The following is a 20,981-nucleotide window of genomic DNA, read 5'->3' on the forward strand; positions in this document are numbered from 1 at the left end:
GCGTGTTCTCCACTGCCAGCATTTCCAGACAGTTGATATGATGGAGCTTTTCCCGTTCTGACCACAGGCCAAAGGACGGTCTGCCCTCGAGCAGCGCTCCCCATCCCGAAGTGGAGGTGTCCGTCGACACCATCTTCACATTCGAGGAAGTCCCCAGGCTTACACCTGATTGGTACCAGCCGTTTGCTGTCCAGGGCTTCAGGGCTGTGACGCAGCCCTGATCGACCTTGAGACGCAGTCGGCCATATACCCACGGTCGCGCTGCAGCGGAGAGAACTTGCTGCGTGCTGAATGCCCAACGTGCGCTGTGGTGACAGCCACGCCGTCATGGAACATGAGTTCAGAGCTATACCCCAAAACAGTATCGTCTGACTGGGGTTCAGCGAACTCTTCGTCCAATTGACACTGAGACCGAGCCTCTCGAGGTGATCGAGTAAAACGGCCCTGTGCTCTGCTCGTGATTGAGCCAGAATCAGCCTGTATTTGAAAATACGCGTCCTTCAGATCTATTGACATGAACCAGTCTCCTCTGCGAATCTGCGCGAGGAGCTTCCTGGTCGTAAGCATTCTGAAACTGCGTTTCTCCAATGCCTTGTTCAGCTGTCTTAGATCCAGTATGGGCCTGAGACCCCGTCTTTCTTGGGCACCAGAAAGTATCTTCTGTACAGCCCCCCCTCGCTTTGAGCTCGAGACACAGGCTCTATAGCCCCTTTGCTCAACAGTTTTGATATTTCGGCCCGAAGTATGTGTGCTACATCTGTTTTGACCGTAGTTTCGACGCGCGCTAAAAAGCGCGGAGGGCGTCGAAAAAACTGTAGCGAGTAGCCTCTCTTTATAATGCCTAGCACCCAATCCGAAACCCCTGGAAGCGACCATGACCATGCATCTGCATGAATGGCTAAGGGCTGGATGCGAAGCGCGCTCTGTTGACTGGGCAACGGCGGCGCTTGGGTGCGCTGCACCATGGGCGTTAAACCTGTGGCATTTGAGGCGGGGAGCGCGTTGATCACAGCGGGCAGATCGCTCCTCCTCGACCCCGTCCCGGTGCTTAACCGATTGGGGGAGGGCTGAGCGGGTCCCGTGGGACTCGTGATGTCTGCGAGTAACTGTGGGCTGCGAGTGTGCACATTTACCACATTCGACTCGCTGAAACACCAGAAATTACACCTTTTCTGGAAATATCTGGGTAGCCGTGATAACGGTTTTTGTGTGCAGGCAAGCAGGCAACCGCACAGGCTTGCGCATTGCAAAAGACGCTGAAACAGTCACAATCCCTGGAACTGAAACAGCGGCGCGCTTAAGTGAGAGTTCGGCCGCGGCGACTCGTACACCGGCACTTTCTTAGGATGGCTTCAGGGCTCCCGGCCTCACCGTAATCCTCTGCCGCGGTCCCCGCGGCGCGGAGCGACGGCCGGTAGAGCGAAAATGGGGATCTCGAGCTGCGTTGCTGAAGCTGTCGTGATAACGGCTTTTTTTTTTTTGGGTGCAGGCAAGCGGGCAACTGTGCAGGCTTGCGCGTTGCAGAAAACGCTGAGACAGTCACAATTCCTGGAACTGAAACAGCGGCGCGCTTGGGTGAGAGCTCGGCCACAGCGGAACTCGTACACCGGCGCTTTGATGAAGCAGCCATCGTGTGTAGTGCAGACGCAGCCGGCTCAGCAGCAGAGGTGACGTCATGCAGCAGGCTTTAGATGGCAACACCGCTTTCGTCCGCCGTCCAGCAGAGGGCGGACAAAGGCGCGTCGCTATCGCCTGTTCCACCGGCGGAAGTGACTGGTAGTTCCCGCTTTTAGCATCATCCAGTGTGGAGAATGCTAGTGAGACAGACGAACGAGTTCGCGCTGAATATGGAGCGTTCCAAGCCTTTGCCACCTCTTCGTGAAGCTCAGGAAGAAATGAGGCGGGCTTTGAGAAGTACGCTCATCCGAAAGGAAACTACCATTCAGCCGGGAACGAGAGGGGGGCGCTGGTGCAAACCACTCGAGGCCGAGACTCGTCGCGGCCAGCGTGAGCACTCGCCTCGGCTCCTTCTCGATGTCAGCTCGTTTGCTGGGCTTCTGAGCAGATGGCGCGATCGGAGCTCGCCCAGCCCTCACTGCCCGAAGCTAGCAGAGAGCGCGTGTCCTCTTCCCCCGACGCGGCCCTGAGATCGACTTCCTCAGACGACGCGGCGGCAAACAGCGGGCGCTGCCCAACGGGAAGCAATGCAGGGGAGGCCGGTGAAGCAGGGCGAACCGGCGAGCTCGGTTGAGCTGAAGACGGTTCCGGAATCCGCTGGAAGCGGCGCTTTTACGGCGCCTCAGCGAAGCGGAGAATGCAGGCTCAGAGAAAAAGACAAAAGGCCTCGCTGAGTGGGGCTCTGACGAGCCGCAGGAAGGCATCTTGAAAAAGACGCAAGCTCTTTTACGAGTGTGTGTCGCAGGGCGAGCACACACACACACGCATAAAGAACAGTAGGATATAACAGAATTGAAAGGATATGTGCGCCGGAGAGTGCAGCAGGAACGGCAGTGGAAGGCGGCGAAGGCCAGCAGCTTCAGAAGTGGCTCGTCCCGCTGAGATGCCTATCAGACGGCGCTTGCTTCCTTCGTGATCCAGCGATGCGTGAACTTCACTGAAGAGATGAAAAATCAGGTGAGTCAGCCTTTTCGAGCTCTTTTTATAGGTTGGGCCACACCCGTTTCGGCGGGAAATGGCATGAAGGGCGCGAAGCTCCCTTATTGGTCTGATGCTGCATGAGCCTGCGCTCGATAGGCTGTGCAGTTGACGCAGAACAGCCAATGAGCGAGCGAGCCGTCTCGCCTATGGCTGTGTACTGCTGCAAATGCGCTTTACAAAAATACAAAATTAAGGATAATTTTTTGCTTCAGTATTTCGTGAAAAGAGACTTTTCCCATAGCGTCTTAGCTAAGACGCAGTACGAGAGAGCTCTCGTAAGAGAACACTTGAATAAGGCAAAAAAAAACATAAAGAACAATGGTTCCCGGGATTTTTGAGAACTGGAGCTTGTAGCCTAGAATTTTTCTTTCTAAATTATGTGAAAATCATCTTGTTTACTCACTTACAGAAAACAATATATTGATTTAAATTTTAATAGATGGATAATCCTGCTACCCTTCTATTTTACATTCTCTGCGCATTCTTTTTTCCTCTCTGTGTATTTCTATGGCTCCATTCACACAGGCAGTATTTACCAACAGCTGTGATTCAGATTGTTTTGTACATACACAAGCAGACAGGAATCAAATAATGTCTGAATGCACAGGTAACTGCAGTCAATCCCTGTGATAGCACTAATGCAACCATAGAAACAGTAAATATGAAAAGATTATGTATTTTAAGGATTCTTTTTCTATTATAAAATAAATTTCATCCTCCTTTTAGGTTTTACAGTTTTGACCATTACACCCAGTTATATCTAAGTTTCTCAGTTCCATTAGATATAGGCTAAACATTGTTCAACAAACATTAAGCACATCAAATTTGGTAAATAGAAGTTCAAGCATGCTTGCTTGATGTTAAAGAACCAATGAGGTTTGTTCTTAAGTGGTTATAGCTTATGTTTACCATATGTTGATCAATGTTTATATGTGAATAAAAGCATAAAATTAAATGTTCATCATAAATCAATCACGTTTCTTCAGAATACTTAAGTGGATTAATCTGCTCTATTTATAAGGATTACTTGTATGATGTGTCTATAATATTTTTGAATCTTGAAATGTTTGGTTGCACTGACTTTCAATGGCGGGACAGAAATCAAGTTTCACTGAAAATAGCTTCAGCTGTGTTTCAAAGATGAGCAAAAGTCTTTTGGGTTTGGAATGACATGAGAGTGAGTAATTGATAACAGAATTTAAATTTTACGATGAACTAGCCCTTAAGTTTCCCTTAAAAGATGAAAGTGATGACTGCGGCAGGACTAAGGTTCCCCGCATGCACAGCAGCATAAATCATGCAAACTATGCTTCTCTGTTCATTGATTTACTGATTACTGCAATTTGATGGTCACTGGGCTTTCTGATGTTCATTGCATATCTAATCAAAAATGTATTGCTATTATACAGTAGAATATATTTAACTAAGTAATAATAATAATAATAATAATAATAATAATATAGTTTATAAAAACTTTAAGGAATATCACAATTTTTATCCATGGTTTAATTTAAACAGTATACATTTGTTGTGCAGTAATTTGTTAGCCAAAAATGAAAAGAATAGTTCTAATTTCAGTTCATTACATTTTAAAAGATGAAAACATTTTAGCATGTTACATTTGTATTAGTTCAATTGATTACTTTTGATAATGCATTCATTGCATGCATTCATGAAATCATGAAACACAATTGAGAATAATTAAAACAGACAGCACAGAATTTCTGGGGGGAAAAAACATTTTATAACATTTGTAAATCGTTATTGAATTAGATGCCCTTTTGATTATTAAAATGTAAATAAATTAATTAAACTGAAATCCATAAAAAGTAAAAACACACAAAAAAAGAAAAACCTTTTTGAGAAGAAATAAAACAATGTTAATACACAAGCATGAGGTAAAATTTAGGTTTCCTATTACCTAGTTGATTTTTGGTAAATTTAAGTTGATTTAATTCACTTAACTTGTAGAATTAATTTGTCTTTATTAAACTATCTATGACCAAAACCATATTTAGCATTTTTAAAACGACTGATGACAGTGCTCTCTGCATTAGAGATTAAGTCACACATTGCTGGTACCAGTTTTTGTAATAAAACACAGGCCTGGTTTAATCCCACTGATTCCTCTCATCATATAAGAATACACACACACAAATGGGAGGATGACATATGGTATTAAAGGGATAGTTCACCAAAAAAAAAAAATTCTGTCATTTACTCATCCTCAAGTTGCTCTAATCCTGTATGAGTTTCTGTTGAAAATAAAAGAAGATATTTTGGAGAATGTATGTAACCAAACAGTTGCTTGTAGTCACTGGAGAAAAAAAATACTAAAGAAGTTATTGGCTAGCAGAAACTGTTTGGTTACCAACATTCTTCAAAATATCATTATCTGTGTTTAGCAGAAGAAAGACATTTATCCCTTTAAGGTCTAACAAATGTAGCCCTACATCATGGCCACCTGCAGCAGGAGCTCTTATGGGTGCCGTAGCTTACAGTGGTTAAGGTAAAGTGCCTTAAATCTGATGTTATTTTAGACAAATGAAATCAAAATTCAAGCCACTGGAGTTTTTTCCTCAGTCATCTTGCTGAGGGTAATTGGTTTATGGGTAAGGTTGGTTGGTTGATTACTCTAGTATGTTTAATGATGGATGTCTTTGAACTCAAGATGCTTTCTGCAGAGTGGAGCTGAAGGCCACCTGCTAGGAGTCCATATGTGATTTGACTCTGCTTCTCATGGCCACATTCATACGAGGCAGAATCAGCAGGAAGGTTCACTTTCAGAGGCGTGACACTATTGACATGACACTTATCAGTGGGGAAGATCCAAAAATTCAAAGGATGATGACGAAAAGGACAATGTCACTCCTGTTTTTTCTTTGTTTCTCTCACAGTTTCAGGAAGTCACAGCCTTTGTAGTGACACATAACACGACTTTTGACTATCACCATCAAATATACATCACAGCTCATTCTGGTGAAAAATAGCTCCACTGAAATATGATACGTTTAAATAGTGGCAATTCGGTATAAAGCATGAATCAACAAAATGCAACTTCAGTCTCAACTCAGCATATACAGTGGAGCTCGAAGGTTTGGGCACCCCTTAAAATGTGAATAGTTTAAAAAAAATAAGAAAGATCATACTAAATGCATGTTATTTTTTATTTAGTACTGTCCTGAGTAAGATATTGTACATAAAATATGTTTAAATTTAGTCCACAAGACAAAAAAATAGCTGAAATTATTAAAATAACCCCAATCAAAAGTTTAGGAACCCTTGGTTCTTAATACTGTGTGTGGTTACCTGGATGATCCACGACTGCAACGTAAGCAACAGAAGATACTTGTATGTTTCCCGGAACACAAATTAAGTGCAATTTACCTTGATCTTCAAATTCCAAAAGTTTACACCCCCCAGCTCTTAATGCATCTTGTTTGCTTCTGGAGCATCAGATAATGTTTAAAGCTTTTTTAATAGTTGTGTTTGACTGCCCCAATTGTCCTCAGTGTGAAAAGAATCTGCAGGACCTTAAAGATTTTTCTGAAGAACAGTTCTCAGTTTAACTGTTCAGAACAAACAAGGGACTCATGCACAACCATCACAAAACAGAAAGACAGTCGTAGATCATCCAGGTGACCACACATAGTATTAAGAACCAAGGGTTCCCAAACTTTTGAATGGGATTATTTTAATAATTTCAGCAATTTTTTTTTTGTCTTGTGGACTTAATGTAAACATCTTTTATGTACAATATCTTACTCAGGAAAGTACTAAATAAAAAATAACATGCATTTAGTATGATCTCTCTTATTTTTTGAAAATTATTCACATTTTCACAGATTCTGCAAGGGGTGCCCAAACTTTCGAGCCCCACTGTATGTATATGCCAAACATGCGCTTTTGCATTTAGTTTCGAAACTAAATCTTCTTCTATCATCTTTCCTGTCTCACCTCACTCTGCAGTCAGCTCGACTCACTCTCCTCACATGAATGAAACCTAATGATGCACACTGTACTGAGCAGCCGTGTTTATCTTTTAATTGTAGTGTCTGTTCTCTAACTGAACTAAATTATTTTTATTACTACAAAAATCAAACCGACGGTGTTGCAGTGGGCAAATTGTACCAGTCGTACCAGTGTTGCGGCTTAACACCCGTATCTCCACCAACACTGTCTATCACAGCATGCCTACCATAGACTGGTGAACAGTACAGTGGAAGTTAATTCAAATAATTAGCAATTAGAACAGTTGTTCTGTCCTGAAATGAGTGGGAAAAGTTTCCTGATCAGAATTTCTGTGCAACCAAATCAATTTCACAGACATCCTTAAATCTGCAGTCCGTAACTATTTTTCATTTGTTTGTTTGTTTTTTTGGTTAAAAATGATCCAAAATCAATTTTTGGGTTTTGGGTAGTATTGTAATCCAGAAAGGTCAATACGACAGTCATCTGGAGATTCACCCATAGTCAACAGTAGTCTACAGGTAATCACACAATGCTGCTGCTGTTAACATTAACATCTTGAGAAGTATACCAATAATAATCATTTGAATGGTTTGATGTGATTTGAGCAAACTGATCATTAGATTTAATCACCGTTGGTAGCATGATGTATTGCAATGCTTTTTTTTCTCAATTGGTCAGAACAAAAATGATGGACGTTACTTGTTCAGATGGCATTTTCTGGTGAAAATTCTTATTTGGTTCGTATTTCCAAGGTGCAGAATCTGTGATTCCTAAGTACAATGAATATCCACGCATCCACACACAATATGTGTGGTGACTGACAGCCAAACATTTACCTCAAAATATTACATTAATTCGCGCCAAAGCACAACGTTTAGGGTTTGTAAGTCAAACGTTTAGGGTTTGTAAGATTATTATTATTATTATTATTTATTTTTATTTTTTTATTTTTTTTGTAAACTATAATATTGAGAAATATTTCAATTACAAACAAAAAAAAAAACAACACAGAGAATGTGGAATATCATGCAACAGATCAGAAGTGCTCATTGCAGCCCAGTACCTTGTAAAAAACGTGTGCAACCCTGAAAGCAGCAGGCCAATCAAATTCAAATTAGAACCTGTCACACTGAGAAAGCTCTTTGCCTTTCTTGTGTACAATTGTCATCCGATGGTCTCTGGAGGAGCGAAACGGCTTAAACAGCTTGCTAATTGCTGTTGCATATGCTGTAGTCTGACCTGGAGATGAACTGTTTTGTTGATGTTTTATGTTTGTTTCCTCGCAGCTACGCTCGGCACTCTGGACTTCAGCCTTCTGTATGATCAGGAGAACAATGCCCTGCACTGCACTATCAACAAAGCCAAGGTAAGAACCATCCTCAGGAACGTATGTGACAGATTCACATAAATCCAAATGCTTATTTTTGGCAGCACCTCCAGTTTTTTGAAGCCAGTGGGCCACTTCATAAAACTCCTTCCTTCTGCTAATCTGTCTCTTATAGGGTCTATAAAGTTCTATAAAGTGAAAGGTCCTCTTTGTAATAGGGATGTTGTGCTCCAGAGGGATTCCTTTGGCCTGCGTGTGCCTGTGTGCTCTTTTCTCTGGTGTGGTGTGGGAGGCATTTCCCCTGACTGCTGCTAGCATCTGCTGCTGTCTGTTTTGCTTAGTATTCAGTCTAGACTGGCTTTGTCCCTCCAGCAGTATGCTACAAGCAATCTCTCCCTCATCCTTTCTTCCTGTTTCTAATGCTGTTCCTCACACTATATGTCTGAGCCTTTGTTGCCTCTAGTACAAAACATTGCAATGAAAGTGCAACACTTCAGTAGTTTCATTTTATTTATTTCTTTTTTGCTCTTTATTCTCAAATGTTTCGGTTTCAAGAGGATCTGTTGCAGGAAAAACAACTCCTGTGATTTCTCAGATTTTCATAATTAATATTGAATATTAATGCCTTCTATTTTTTAAGGGAACTACGTAGAGCTGGTATTTACATTTAAATGAATAGATTATCCAAGAATGACATTTCAGAAGATGTGTGTGTGTGTGTGTGTGTGTGTGTGTGTGTGTGTGTGTGTGTGTGTGTGTGTGTGTGTGTGTGTGTGTGTGTGTGTGTGTGTGTGTGTGTGTGTGTGTGTGTGTGTGTGAGAGAAAGCGAGAGAGAGAGAGAAACCTTAAAATGTCAAGTTTGGAAATGAAGATGTTTAAAAATTTTGTCTTTTTAATATTCAGAAGGCATAAACCGTGTGGACTACTTTTTGTGTGCCACTTTAGTGGTGTTTCTGCATCATTTGAAAGCTTCGGTCCCTACTCGTTTTTAATTATGTGCAATTGAGCAACCAGTGCATTAATTACCACAATATATTATAGTAATATATTCTAATATGATAGCCACAGGTGACGTTAGAAGGCAGTGGAGTTTGAAATGGTGTTATTTAGTGTATTTTTTATATACTGTTATAGTTTTATTAATGTTTTGATTTAGCTTTTAGTTTAACATTTTTAGCTTTTATTTTAACTAGTGTTCATTTTGTTGATTGCTATTTTAATTTTAGTCTTAGTCCTGTGTTAATCCCTTTGTTAGTTTTTATCTTACTTAGTCAACATTTTAGCAATGAGATTATTATTAAATTAACTGTACAATATTAATTTTAGCAGCCATTTATAACCCTTATGTGTTGTTGGGGACGTTTTCGTCTACTTGGGGGTAAAGTTGAGTCTTATTTTGGCCACAACTTTCTCTGTGTTTCAGCAATTGGAATGATTTTTGGTGACAAATCTTATTTTGACACATATTTTGAGAAAATGCTTTGAAATTTTTCAAAAACTCAACAGTACACTGTGGGCAAATTCACTAACCTATCCACTACACTACCCTATTCACTACCCTACCCTATTCACTACCCTATTAAACTGCTGTAAAAAATGTATCAGATCATTTTTTTTTCTATGTTTTTTTTTTTTTTTTTTGCATAAATCTATTAATCAACCTCAGTCCTAATCAAAACTACCAAATGTAAAAAAAAAAATCCAAGATTTTAACTATTTAATTACCAAGTTCATAAATAATGTCACTGATTTGTCACACACAATGTCACACACAAAATTACTTATTTTCAATATAAAAAGTGATTGTGGACAGGATATTTTTTTACCTTTTATCGCAGTCTTGGGCATGTCAAAGATTAGTAACACCATTGGCTTTTATTCATTGTTAGTTTTTGTGCAGTGTTAGATTTAAAAAAAATTCTCCCTCATTTGTTGTTCGTGGCTGTTTTTGCCCCATTGACTTCCGATATAATTAAATTTTTTGATTGCAAAGTCATGACACCATATAATCATGCATTCCTGATTGTTGGTGGTTTTCCCTGTTCAAGTCAAAATTGGGCAGAACCTCCAAAATGGGGCGGGGTCTCCTTTCGCAAAGACTTTCACCATTGGCTGTGGCTTCAGCCAATTGTTACTGACTTACATTTCAAAATAAAACTTTATAAATTCATTGTTTCTAGTTAATCTAAAAATAAAATATGCTATATAAATAAATGTTCTCCATGAGAACAGAGGCCAAAGCTTGTGGCCAGTGTTGCTTGGACCCAATTTTGAACCTCTGCTTCATGATGTAAATGGGAATCACTCAGGAGCCGTCCCAGCGGAGGGGAAAGATTTTACTCTATAGTTTTATTCAAAGCAACGGGGCCGCCCCGGGGCATGAAATTCGCAGGCTAGGAGGGGGTAGTGATGCTGGGTGTAACTTAAAAGGTGCCATTGTGCGATGAGTCTCATACCGCATAATCTTATTAACTGTTTATCTCCTGAACTGCAACTTTCTTTACCACACTATTCAGCACCAATCCCACCATTCAGTCAGTTTCACTGGTTAAGGTAAGGTGTTGGGTAGGTTTAGCATTTTTTGTTGCATAGTTTAGGAAACACTTTAACTGACACAACCAATAAAAACTTCAGAATCAGTTGTGGCGCGGAGTTTGCACTGAAGTGGATTGGGGGGAAAATTGTGCATGCGTGTCATGCACCTGTCTCTCATTGGGAGGAAGCCACAACCCATTTTGGAGCTCCCACCCCATTTTGGAGTACCCGCCCCTATTTGGAGATCTCCAGGCTGCAGTTATACCCTTCTCTCCCTGTTGGGAAGAGGTAAAATTTGTTATTTTTATGGTTGATCACTAGGTGGGACCATTAACCCTTTAAATAGGCCTGTGCAAAAAAAGCTTAGTTTGTGGCTTGTATATGGAGTTATATTGAGTATAACAGCAAAGTATAGTGTGTTTGTGAGATTCTTGATTGCTGGTGGTTTTCCCTGTTGGGAAGAGGTAAAATTTGTTATTTTTTTACAGCTGATCACTAAGTGGGACCAAAAAGCTTAGTTTATGGCTTGTATATGGAGTATAACAGCAAATTATAGTGTGTGTGTGTGTGTGTGTGTGTGTGTGTGTGTGTGTGTGTGTGTGTGTGTGTGTGTGTGTGTGTGTGTGTGTGTGTGTGTGTGTGTGTGTGAGAGAGAGAAAGAGAGAGAGAGAGAGAGAGAGAGAGAGAGAGAGAGAGAAGGAGAGAGTGTGAGAGAGACCTTTGCACACTTACATTGATGTATCTGAAAAAATCTAAATAAGCACCTCAGCTCTCAGAACTACATGGAGTAAACAATAAAAAAAGAAGTGCGTTTATGCACATGCTGCCTTTTGATGGTGAAAAGTAAAGACTAAAGAAAAACAAGTCGATTTAAACACTTGCATGCCACCCTGCTGATCATTTGATGGTTAGAAGAGCAGCAAGCAACATGAGAAAGGGCTTGACTTGACCACAATATAATACGCTGTTATACTACATATAGCTCCATTTACAAGTCAGAAATGAAGCTTTTTTTGCACAGGCTTATCTAAAGGGTTAATGGTCCCACCTAGTGATCAACCATAAAAATTACAAATTTTACCTCTTCCCAACAAGGAAAACGTCTCAGGTTACAAATGTAACCTTTGTTCCCTGAGAACAGGGAACGAGACAATACGTCATCGAACGTTATGGGGAACGCCACAGGCGTGACAGGTGTCTGAAATCAAATATCAACTCACAGCAATCATGCTGACCGGCGACAGCCGTGAATCATCAGCTTGAATGATGATCGTGCGACCTGGATATATAAAAAGGGCGCCTTGAAACCATGACAATATCCTTTCGTCTGAAGGTCATGTTTGGCAGGCAGACCCCGAGGCATGGCTGGGAGACGTATTGTCTCATTCCCTGTTATCAGGGAACAAAGGTTACATTTGTAACCTGAGACGCTCCCTTTCGAAGGGAACTTCGACAATAGGTCATCGACGTTATGGGGAACGAAATACCCACGCCGCCATGCTAAAGGGAGTGCATGCCCAATGGCAGTGACAACTGTCAGAACCAGCAATTCAATGAACGCTTGAACCACTCACCCTCAGGTCACACTGGGCTGTCAGTGACAGCACTCCCTACAGTCATAGGCCAAGCTATATGATACCACAGAAAACCTCCATAAACATAGTTTAGTGAAACGTCTACCTGGGCCTGCTCAATGGCCTAGGACCACAACTTCAACTTCTTAGAAGGGGTCCCTTCTAGGGAATGTGGCTAGGGAACCCGAGGGAACCCCAGCCAGTCACTATTCAGGGGAATGTGCCACCTGAAATCCCACCAGGCAGGCCTGACCTGGTGTCACTACATAAGACATACCCAGCACCACTGTGAAACTACTCTCAGGGAGACCTGGAGAGGCCTACTACCTGACAACCACAGTATGTGGGAGCTCACTTTCAGAGAGACCTGGTGAAGCCTACTACCTGATAACCACAATATGTGGGAGTTCACCTACAGAGAGGCCTACTACCTGTTACCAGATAACCACCTTAAGTGGAAACTCAAAGTAATTTGGAAATCAACTCCAGGGAGGCCTGGTGAGGCCTACTACCTGACAACCACAAAACATGGGAGCTCGCTTACAGAGAGGCCTGGAGGGGCCTACGACCTGAAAAACCATGCTATTTAGTGGAAACGCACAGTATGTGGGAGCTAAACCTCCAAGGAGGCCTGGTGAGGCCTACTAGCTGACAACCACAGTATGTGGGAGCTCAACTTCAGGGAGGACTAGTGAGGCATACTACCTGATAAACACAGTGCATGGGAGTTCACTTACAGAGAGGCCTAGAGAGGCCTACTACCTGTTACCAGAAAACCACCCTAAGTGGAAACTCAAAGTATGAAAACCATGACATGAAGGAGCTTACTTTCAGGGAGGGCTGGAGAGGCCTACTACCTGAAAACCATAGCTGATAGTGAGCCAGACTGGCAGTCCAGTTGACTGTCTTTGGGGCTTTGCCTTCGGGGAGCCCTTGTGAGGCCTACTACCTGATAGTTCAAAAAAGCGGGAATTCAACTTCAGGGATGCATGTGGTGCCTGTCACCTAGTAACCACAGTATGTGGGATTTAACCCTCAGGGAGGCCTAGTAAAGCCTACTACCTGACCACCACAAAATGTGGGAGCCCACCTTCAGGGAGGCCTGAAGAGGCCTACTACGTGAAACTACTACGTCTAATCAGCTGGATGTGACTGCTGCTGGGGACTCGCCTAACAGGGAGGCCTGGTCGAGCCTACTAGCTGATAGCGAGTCTATTCTGCTACTTTAACGAACACTGCTGGAACCATACTATTAAAAAACTTTTCCTATAGTTTTGTCCTAGTGTATGTTCCACAATGTTGTGACCCACCTCCGAGGAGGCCTGTTAAGGCCTACTACTTGGCAGTGAGCCTTCTGCCCGAACTACCAGGGCCAACCACCGAAGGTGAGCTGGCCTAGGAGCCCTATTTGGGGGCTATCCGGTCAAGGAGGCCTGCTGGGGCCTACTACCTAACCGTGCAGCCTTCGCGGCAGAAAGTTGTTACTACAGCATCCTGGCACCTAATCACATTGCCAAAGGCAGTGTACTCAGCAAAAAGCAATACCCTTATAGCAGGGGAGTACAACGTACGCCATTCTGCCTAGTGGAGGCCCCATTAGGGGCCTACCTACTAAATGCATAGGCGTCAGCCCATGGCAATGCTCTGGCTTCAAGGGAGCGGAGTTCAAAAAACCGGAATGAAATGTAGTTTAGAACTCCCTTCTCAACCGGAGCCATCGTGGTGTGAGGTAGATAAATACAGAGCTGAGAATGGACTATTAGCGAGGGAGTAACAAGCATATGCCCCTGCAATGTTAGACAGGGAGCGGGCCTGCAAGTAGCTCCAAAGGGTGACAGGGATTTGTCCTGCGCCCAGCCTAGGGGAGCGGGGGGCTAAATTGCAAGCCAACCCACTTCAACCCATCGGTCGAGCGATTAGCTCAACGGGCTGAGTGGAGCCAGCTCTAGAGGCCCAAACATCTCTGTTCGGCAGGGTCTGACGAACTGTCACTTCGCAGAGTGAAAGATGACCTAACCTTGCCAGACTGGTCCTACCACAGCTACCACCCTGCATTACTCTATCACCCCTGAATGCAGAGAAAGGGGCGGGCCTTGGCCAACAACTCCCATTTAAGGACCTACAAGCATAGATCTACATGAGGGCTCGGAGGAGCCACAGCCTACTTGATTGAGAGGCTGTGAAACACTCAACCTACTGAAACCTTACAGAGCTCAGGGGAGCGAGTACTCAGGATACCAATGTCACAAACCAATAGGCAGGACATCTATCTGAAGATCTATTTTAAGCGCCAGCGTCAGTCTAAACCTAAACCTTTTTTTTTTTTTTAGGAAGACCAACTACTCTACCCCTGGGTGGCTAATAGCCCTGAGGCTAAACAGAAATGAGCGGTGGCCAACCACGCATATAAAATGTTATGACAGGAAGGCCATCACATACTCAGCACGGAAGCCAAATCTTCTTTGAGCTTCTCCCTAATTCGTTCTAGCCACCAACTGGGGGAGGCTTCAGGGCCCTAAAGTCCAATACTTTAATTGCTCCTCTAAGAATGACCCCCTAGGTCTATACAGGGAACAAGGTCTGTAGAGAAATACAAATCAGTGTTAGTTATACACACAGAATTTTTTAACAACCCATAAGTTCACCTGCGGCGTGCGGAGTGAAGACTCGCCAGAGAGTTCTCAATGAACCTGGGGTCCACTACTTTTACATGCCTAAAAGAGGCGCTCACATCAACCAGTTGCTACGGCGGGCCATCAGAACATAGTTCTCATCATAAGGCCCATCCCCAGGGCTGGTGTAACGTAAACGCCTGGGGAGTCAAGAGGAAGGAGAGGGCTGGTAGAAAAGGCCCTCCAGGGAGATCAAACCCTACTTCCGCTGAGCGTAGCTGCGCTTGTGCTGAATAACCTCCCTTAAGTCCCTCTTCTTGCAGGAGGCTCGGCTCCTCTGCGTCCTACTCCTCCATGGAGGGGGAGCACGAGAGGCGACACTAGGCCTCTGGTCCTGTCTACGGTCCTCAGACCAAGACGTACCAGGTCCTCCCGCCTGCCTGGGCTGGGGCCCGGATCTCAGCGGTACACAGGTCTTAAATGCGGCTGAGCACGCCTTCGCCTCCCTAAACTTTCCAACCACCGCCTCAACGGAGGTGCCAAAAAGCTTAGCAGGCGAAACTGGTGAATCAAGGAGAAGGGATTTTTCTTTCTCCCCGATATCAGCCAAGTTGAGCCACAGATGCCTCTCCGTGGCCACCATCGCCGCCATCGATCGGCCGATCGCAGCAGCAGTCTGTTTAGTGGCCCGGAGAGACAAATCTGTGGTCCGGCGCAACTCGGCGACCTCCTCAGGGGACAGCCCCGCCCCCTGGTCGAGATCCTGCAGCAGGTCAGCTTGGTAGACTTGGAGCACTGCCATGGTATGAAGGGCAGCACCAGCCTGACCTGCTGCCGTGTACGCTCTGCCATTCAAGCGAGCCGTGGCTTTAAGGGGCTTGGATGGCAGAGTCTGAGCTTTTAGTGTCGACACCCACCCAGATACGAGTTCGCAAACGTCTCGTCAATGAGCGGCATCGACACATAACCATACTCCCCGATCCCCTCAACATCAGTGAAATTACCCCGCTGATGTCGATGAATACAGGCAGAGTACGGTTTCTTCCATTCCCTATCGATCTCTGAATGGAGATCAGGAAGGAATGGAAGGCTCTGCTGAGCTGGTGGTCTATGTTCAGGGAGAAACCGATCGTCCAAACGACCGCGAACGATCTCACCCTGAGCCCGCCGCCATGGCAACTGAAGTTTGTCAGTGGCGCGCTCCATAACTTCCACCAACTCTGCATACAGGGGGCATGATGGCTGACAAGGTTGAGCATCTTAATCATCCTCCTCAGCAATCTCTTGCCCAGCCCGAAGAGCACTTGCTGCAGTATCAGTAGGAGAATCGTCTCCGTCATCCACCTGCAGCTCACTCTCCTCAGCCGATGACGCGTCCGAGAGGTTAACGCCCCTCTCGAGACTGTCAGCGAGCTCCTTCTGGGAGCCCCATGAAGCGCGTCGGCGCTCTGCCCCGGCACGAGCGGGACCCGATCCGCGAGGACCAGATGCGGAACTCTCTTCCCTCGAGAAGAGAGCCCGACGAGAGCGGAGCGTTCTCATAGGAAAACGCTCACAATTTGCACAGGACTCTCCCTCAAGAGTTAACCCGTACCGGACCGTTTCGGTACAGGGCTTTCGGTACGGTGCACGTGTGTACCAAATGACGGAATGCAATATTTTGTGCGCGGAACATAAGTAAATTTTCGTGTTTCCAAACGAACATATTAAGTGCCTGCGTGAGACACGCATCTCGGAAAATGATGTTTTATAACAAAGTTAGGGAGGAGCAGTTCATTAACCTGATTAACACAAGTGGAGACCAATCAGTAATCAACTCATGACAAGGTATAAATAACAGCAGAACCTTCCTCTGTTCATTGACAGTTTTCAGCATCCCTCCTCCACCCCATTTCTCCTCACTTATAGATCCATCTAATCTTACCACAACCGGGGGGAGTACTCTGGGTTCGGGCCACATCCCGAGCTCGGAGCCCTCCACCCGGACAGCACGCCAAATATGCATAACCTTACTGTATTAAATATACGTAGATGTGAACTCGTGAAACGTGTGCATACTAGAAATAGAACCGACGCCTATTTTTCACGCGACACGCAAGCGTGTTGGAAGCATTTCCAGGCAAAATAGAACAGGAAAATATGTCATAAATAATGTCATTTTGTACACAAATACATATTAATTCATGACACTTTAATGTTTGAAAGTCTATAGGTTGACATAAATTCAGATATAAATGTAATTTAAAAAATAAATTAATAATTATCGATTTTCAAATATTGCACCTGTCAAACATAGTCTATTTTGCCGTCAATACTGTTGACGGGGTCCTTTATCAGTAGGCTTTATATTTATGCTCAACATGAAGTATAGATATTGTTGTCATGAAGACAAGAGCCTGGTCCGTCGGCGGCCTCCCTGTCACCTACAGCAGCAGGCACAGCACGGTTCTGGTGAAGCAGGCCTACAAGCTGGGATTGGTAATGCTGCACTGTAATCATAGTTATTTATTTATATTTTTCATTATATTTTATTATATGATATTGGTTTCAGACTGAGAGTATTTTATTTAGTGGAGAACTTTGCAGCAGTATTTTATTTCTTATACTTTTTTATTTTATATATATATTTTATTAAAAAGTATTTTTTTTAAAAGTGTATAGTAATAAACAACCTGCAGTTTAATGTTTGCATTTCTTTCCCTTACTGTACCGAAAATGAACCAAACCGTGACTGTAAAACCGAGATATGTACCGAACCGTGATTTTTGCGTACCGTTACACCCCTAGTGCCAACTTTAAAAAATAATTTTTTTAAAGTTCAAATGTGTTGTGGTGATATTTCATTGATACACTCACTTTACAAATTTGTGAATTTAAATAAGTTAAAAGCTATAGCGAATTTAAATAGGTTAAAGTGATAATTCACCCAGAAATTTAAATTCTGTCATTTTTTTTTTCTCAAAATATCTTCTTGGAATGATTTGTATTGTACAATGTTTGTCTTGTACAAAATAAATAAAGGTGACTTGACTACACAGGGCACTGTAATTTTAAGTGTTGCTTTTACTTACAGGTTGAATGTCAATGAAGGACCGCTTCATTTCCGTGTATGATGTGCACACCATTTTTCCATTTGTGTGGTATGGTGCAGATGGCAGGACGGGTTTTAAAGACAATTTCTGCACGAAGGCCTTTAAATGACAAAAGTACAGAGAAAGCACAAGTAAAAAAAAAAAAAAAAAACTAAGCTTACAGTTTAGATTTTTACAGTCTTTGTGGGGATCTACTATCATTTGCACTAAGAGACAGACTAAACCAGTTTTCACTCCCTCCAGAAAATTTGTGGCAATATTTGTGGCTAATGTGAGTAAATTTTACCACCCTTTACCCTTTAACTGATTTGGACTTGTAGGGATGAACAAAAGTACACTGTAAATGAAAGGAAGCTTTGTTGGACGGAATGTGGCAATACACTTATTTCACCTCATTTGTCTTTTTTTCATAATTTTTCGAAGTCATGGGTCTGAGTAAAATTTAAAACTTATGTATCATTAATTCAAATAGGTTACTTACCTTGAAATGTTTCAATTAACAGGCAGAAATTCTATTGTTGCAATTTTTCCTTCACAAATGTTTTGCAGCCAATCATTTAATGCATTAATGCTGGCGAACAAACAGGAATAGCATTCATTTACAATCGATCTGATTCTCTGGGGGAAACAAACGGACTAAAGGGAATAAAAACTTTTTTAACGTATAATAAAATAATAATTAACGTATCAGACACATTACTTAACGTTATAACAGTTATATACATCATATGATTATATTAATAGGTTACTTGCCCTTCATAATCAGGCAGGCTGCCACTGTCCACACTGAGTCTCTGACTGGACCTTTAAAATTTTAACCGGAGTGAAGCGGGAAACATATTTAACCCAACAGTTGAGTTATAACTAAAAATAACCCAACGACGAAAAAAAATTACCCAACAAATTTTAAGATAACCCAACACATTGACCCAATATGTGTAACCCAATGGCTAGGTTAAGAAAAAAAAACCCAATAATATATCCATATAATATAATAAATATCCATCCACAATTACTTTTTATATTGAAAATAGGTCATTTTGTTTGTTTGCTTTTCCCCCAGATCAGTGACATAATTTATGAACTTGGCAATTTCAGAGTTAACATCTTGGATTTTTTTTTTACATTTGATAGTTTTGATCAGAACTGAGGTTGATTAATAGATTTATGCAAAAAAAATGGAAAAAAATATATTTATCTGATATATTTTCACAGCAGTTTATTTTAGTAGATGTTTTCATCCATGAACATCACGAAAGGGTAGTGAATTTGAACAACCCACAAGGGTTAATTTAGTCATAGTCTTACTCAAATGAACATTTTATTCAAATGTACATCATATTGAGACAACCTTGTCAAGTTTTAGTCAATAAAATCTTAGTCACATTTTTGTCATTCTGTATAATAGTTAAACTGATTAAAAAAATATATATACATATTTGCTCAAAATTATAATCGTAATGATTGTTGATTTACTTTTGCATCTCAGATATTGCACTTTCTCCAGTAAGCACAAATCAGTAGAATGTGGGCACATACAGTACATGGTGTATTTTACCTCATGTAGTGTACTGATTTATTATGGGCTTTTTATTATAAAAATTAATATCAAAGACTTATGCAATCTCTGTCTACATTATGAAAACAGCTAAAACAAATGAAAAAATATTATAACAGTGAAATTCCTAGTAAATCCAAATGGAACTAAGCCTATTTCTCGATTTCTTCAGCGGTTGTGTAAGTGAATTTATTCAGCTTTTACAATCGCAAACAATACAGTTGAGATCCCATGCCAGAGCACAGATCGGCTGAATGACACTTTCACTTTGATCAATAAACTCTAGCTTGTTTGTTTCTTGTATAATCTGCAACGGCGCTTCCGCAATGAGGAGCGAGCATGTGCACGTGGTTTGTAGATCGCTTAAAATAAGCAAAGTACTAGACAGAAAATGTATCAATGGACCTTTTTCACATTTCCGAGTTTCTCAGCAGAGGAAGTCATCATAGTTGAGTTAACTAGAAGCAGTGAATGGGAGAATATCACAAATATATTTTTTTCATTCCTATTTGTTCAAATAGCAAAAGAAAAACTCCACGATAGTGTTTTTGTGTCTTTCAATAAAAGGGAAAAAAATTGTGAAAGACTGATAACAGCAGTCAGAAGAGAGCACAATGTCCAATTTACCATCCCTCCCATAGACATTGCATTAGAAACACCCTCGCATTCGTGTTAAGGTTTTTTTTATTTATTTATATATATATATATATATATATATATATATATATATATATATATATATATATATATATATATATATATATATTGTAATTTGATGCAAAGGTGATACAATACAAATACACAAAAATACAAATATACAAATATGAAAAACTTTTGAGGATTTACAATGCTTACAACCGTTAAGCGCATCTTCACAGTCTTGTGAAAAGTGTCCGTGTGACAGCGAAGCTCTGATTCGGAGATTAGAATTCTTGATATCTGGCAACCGCACTCATGAAAGCTAGCGTAGTAGATGCGTGTAGAGCAGTCTGCATTAACATTTTGTCTCCATTTTTTGGACAAAAATGAAAAGAGGTTTTTGGTAAAGTTTAAATTTTTTTTGAATACATCTTAGTCTCATCTTATTTTGTCAACGAAATTGCATGTTGATATAGTCATAGTTATCATTTATTGACCTTCTTATTATCTCATCTTTGTCTCATCTTAGTCATGGGAAAAAAGCTCATCAACTAACATTTTTCGTCATAGTCTTTGTTAACAAAATTAACACATTTTAAATTTAGTTAAAAAAAATGGTAATTTTGTAATGTGCTTTTGATTTTTTTTATATATATATTTCTTTGTCTTTGTTTTATTTATTTCACTTTCTGTTTTAGTTTTGTTTTAATCGTTTTAGTGATTCAAACTTATTTCAATTATTTGCAAAGGCATGATTTCAAATTTTTGTTTTTCATATATTTTTCGGGGGAACAAAAATGTTTTTAAAAGTTTTAGTCTTAGCTAATGATAAAAATTATATAAGGAAGGCGATTAGGATGATTAGTGCTCTGGTTGATTATTGAAGTAAAGTACAGTAGTATAATTTATTAGATATGTATTTTTTTAGCATAGTGCATTGAAGGTTTCAGACTTCAAATCTGTGACTGTGAGAAATTCTCATTATTGTGCATATTCCCTAGCTCTCTCTTTCTC

General features: G+C 41.5%; 1 protein-coding gene across 1 annotated transcript in view; it reads left to right on the forward strand.

The window, feature by feature from the left end:
• LOC132140881 (double C2-like domain-containing protein beta) overlaps nt 1–20,981 on the forward strand; it is a 121,216-nt gene that overhangs the window by 46,697 nt on the left and 53,538 nt on the right. Inside the window, exon 2 of the mRNA XM_059549934.1 lies at nt 7,917–7,996. Within this exon, the coding sequence (XP_059405917.1) occupies nt 7,917–7,996 (80 nt within the window). The remainder of the gene's footprint in view (nt 1–7,916; nt 7,997–20,981) is intronic.

This window comes from Carassius carassius, chromosome 5 (assembly GCF_963082965.1).
Source record: "Carassius carassius chromosome 5, fCarCar2.1, whole genome shotgun sequence".
Lineage (NCBI taxonomy): Eukaryota > Metazoa > Chordata > Actinopteri > Cypriniformes > Cyprinidae > Carassius > Carassius carassius.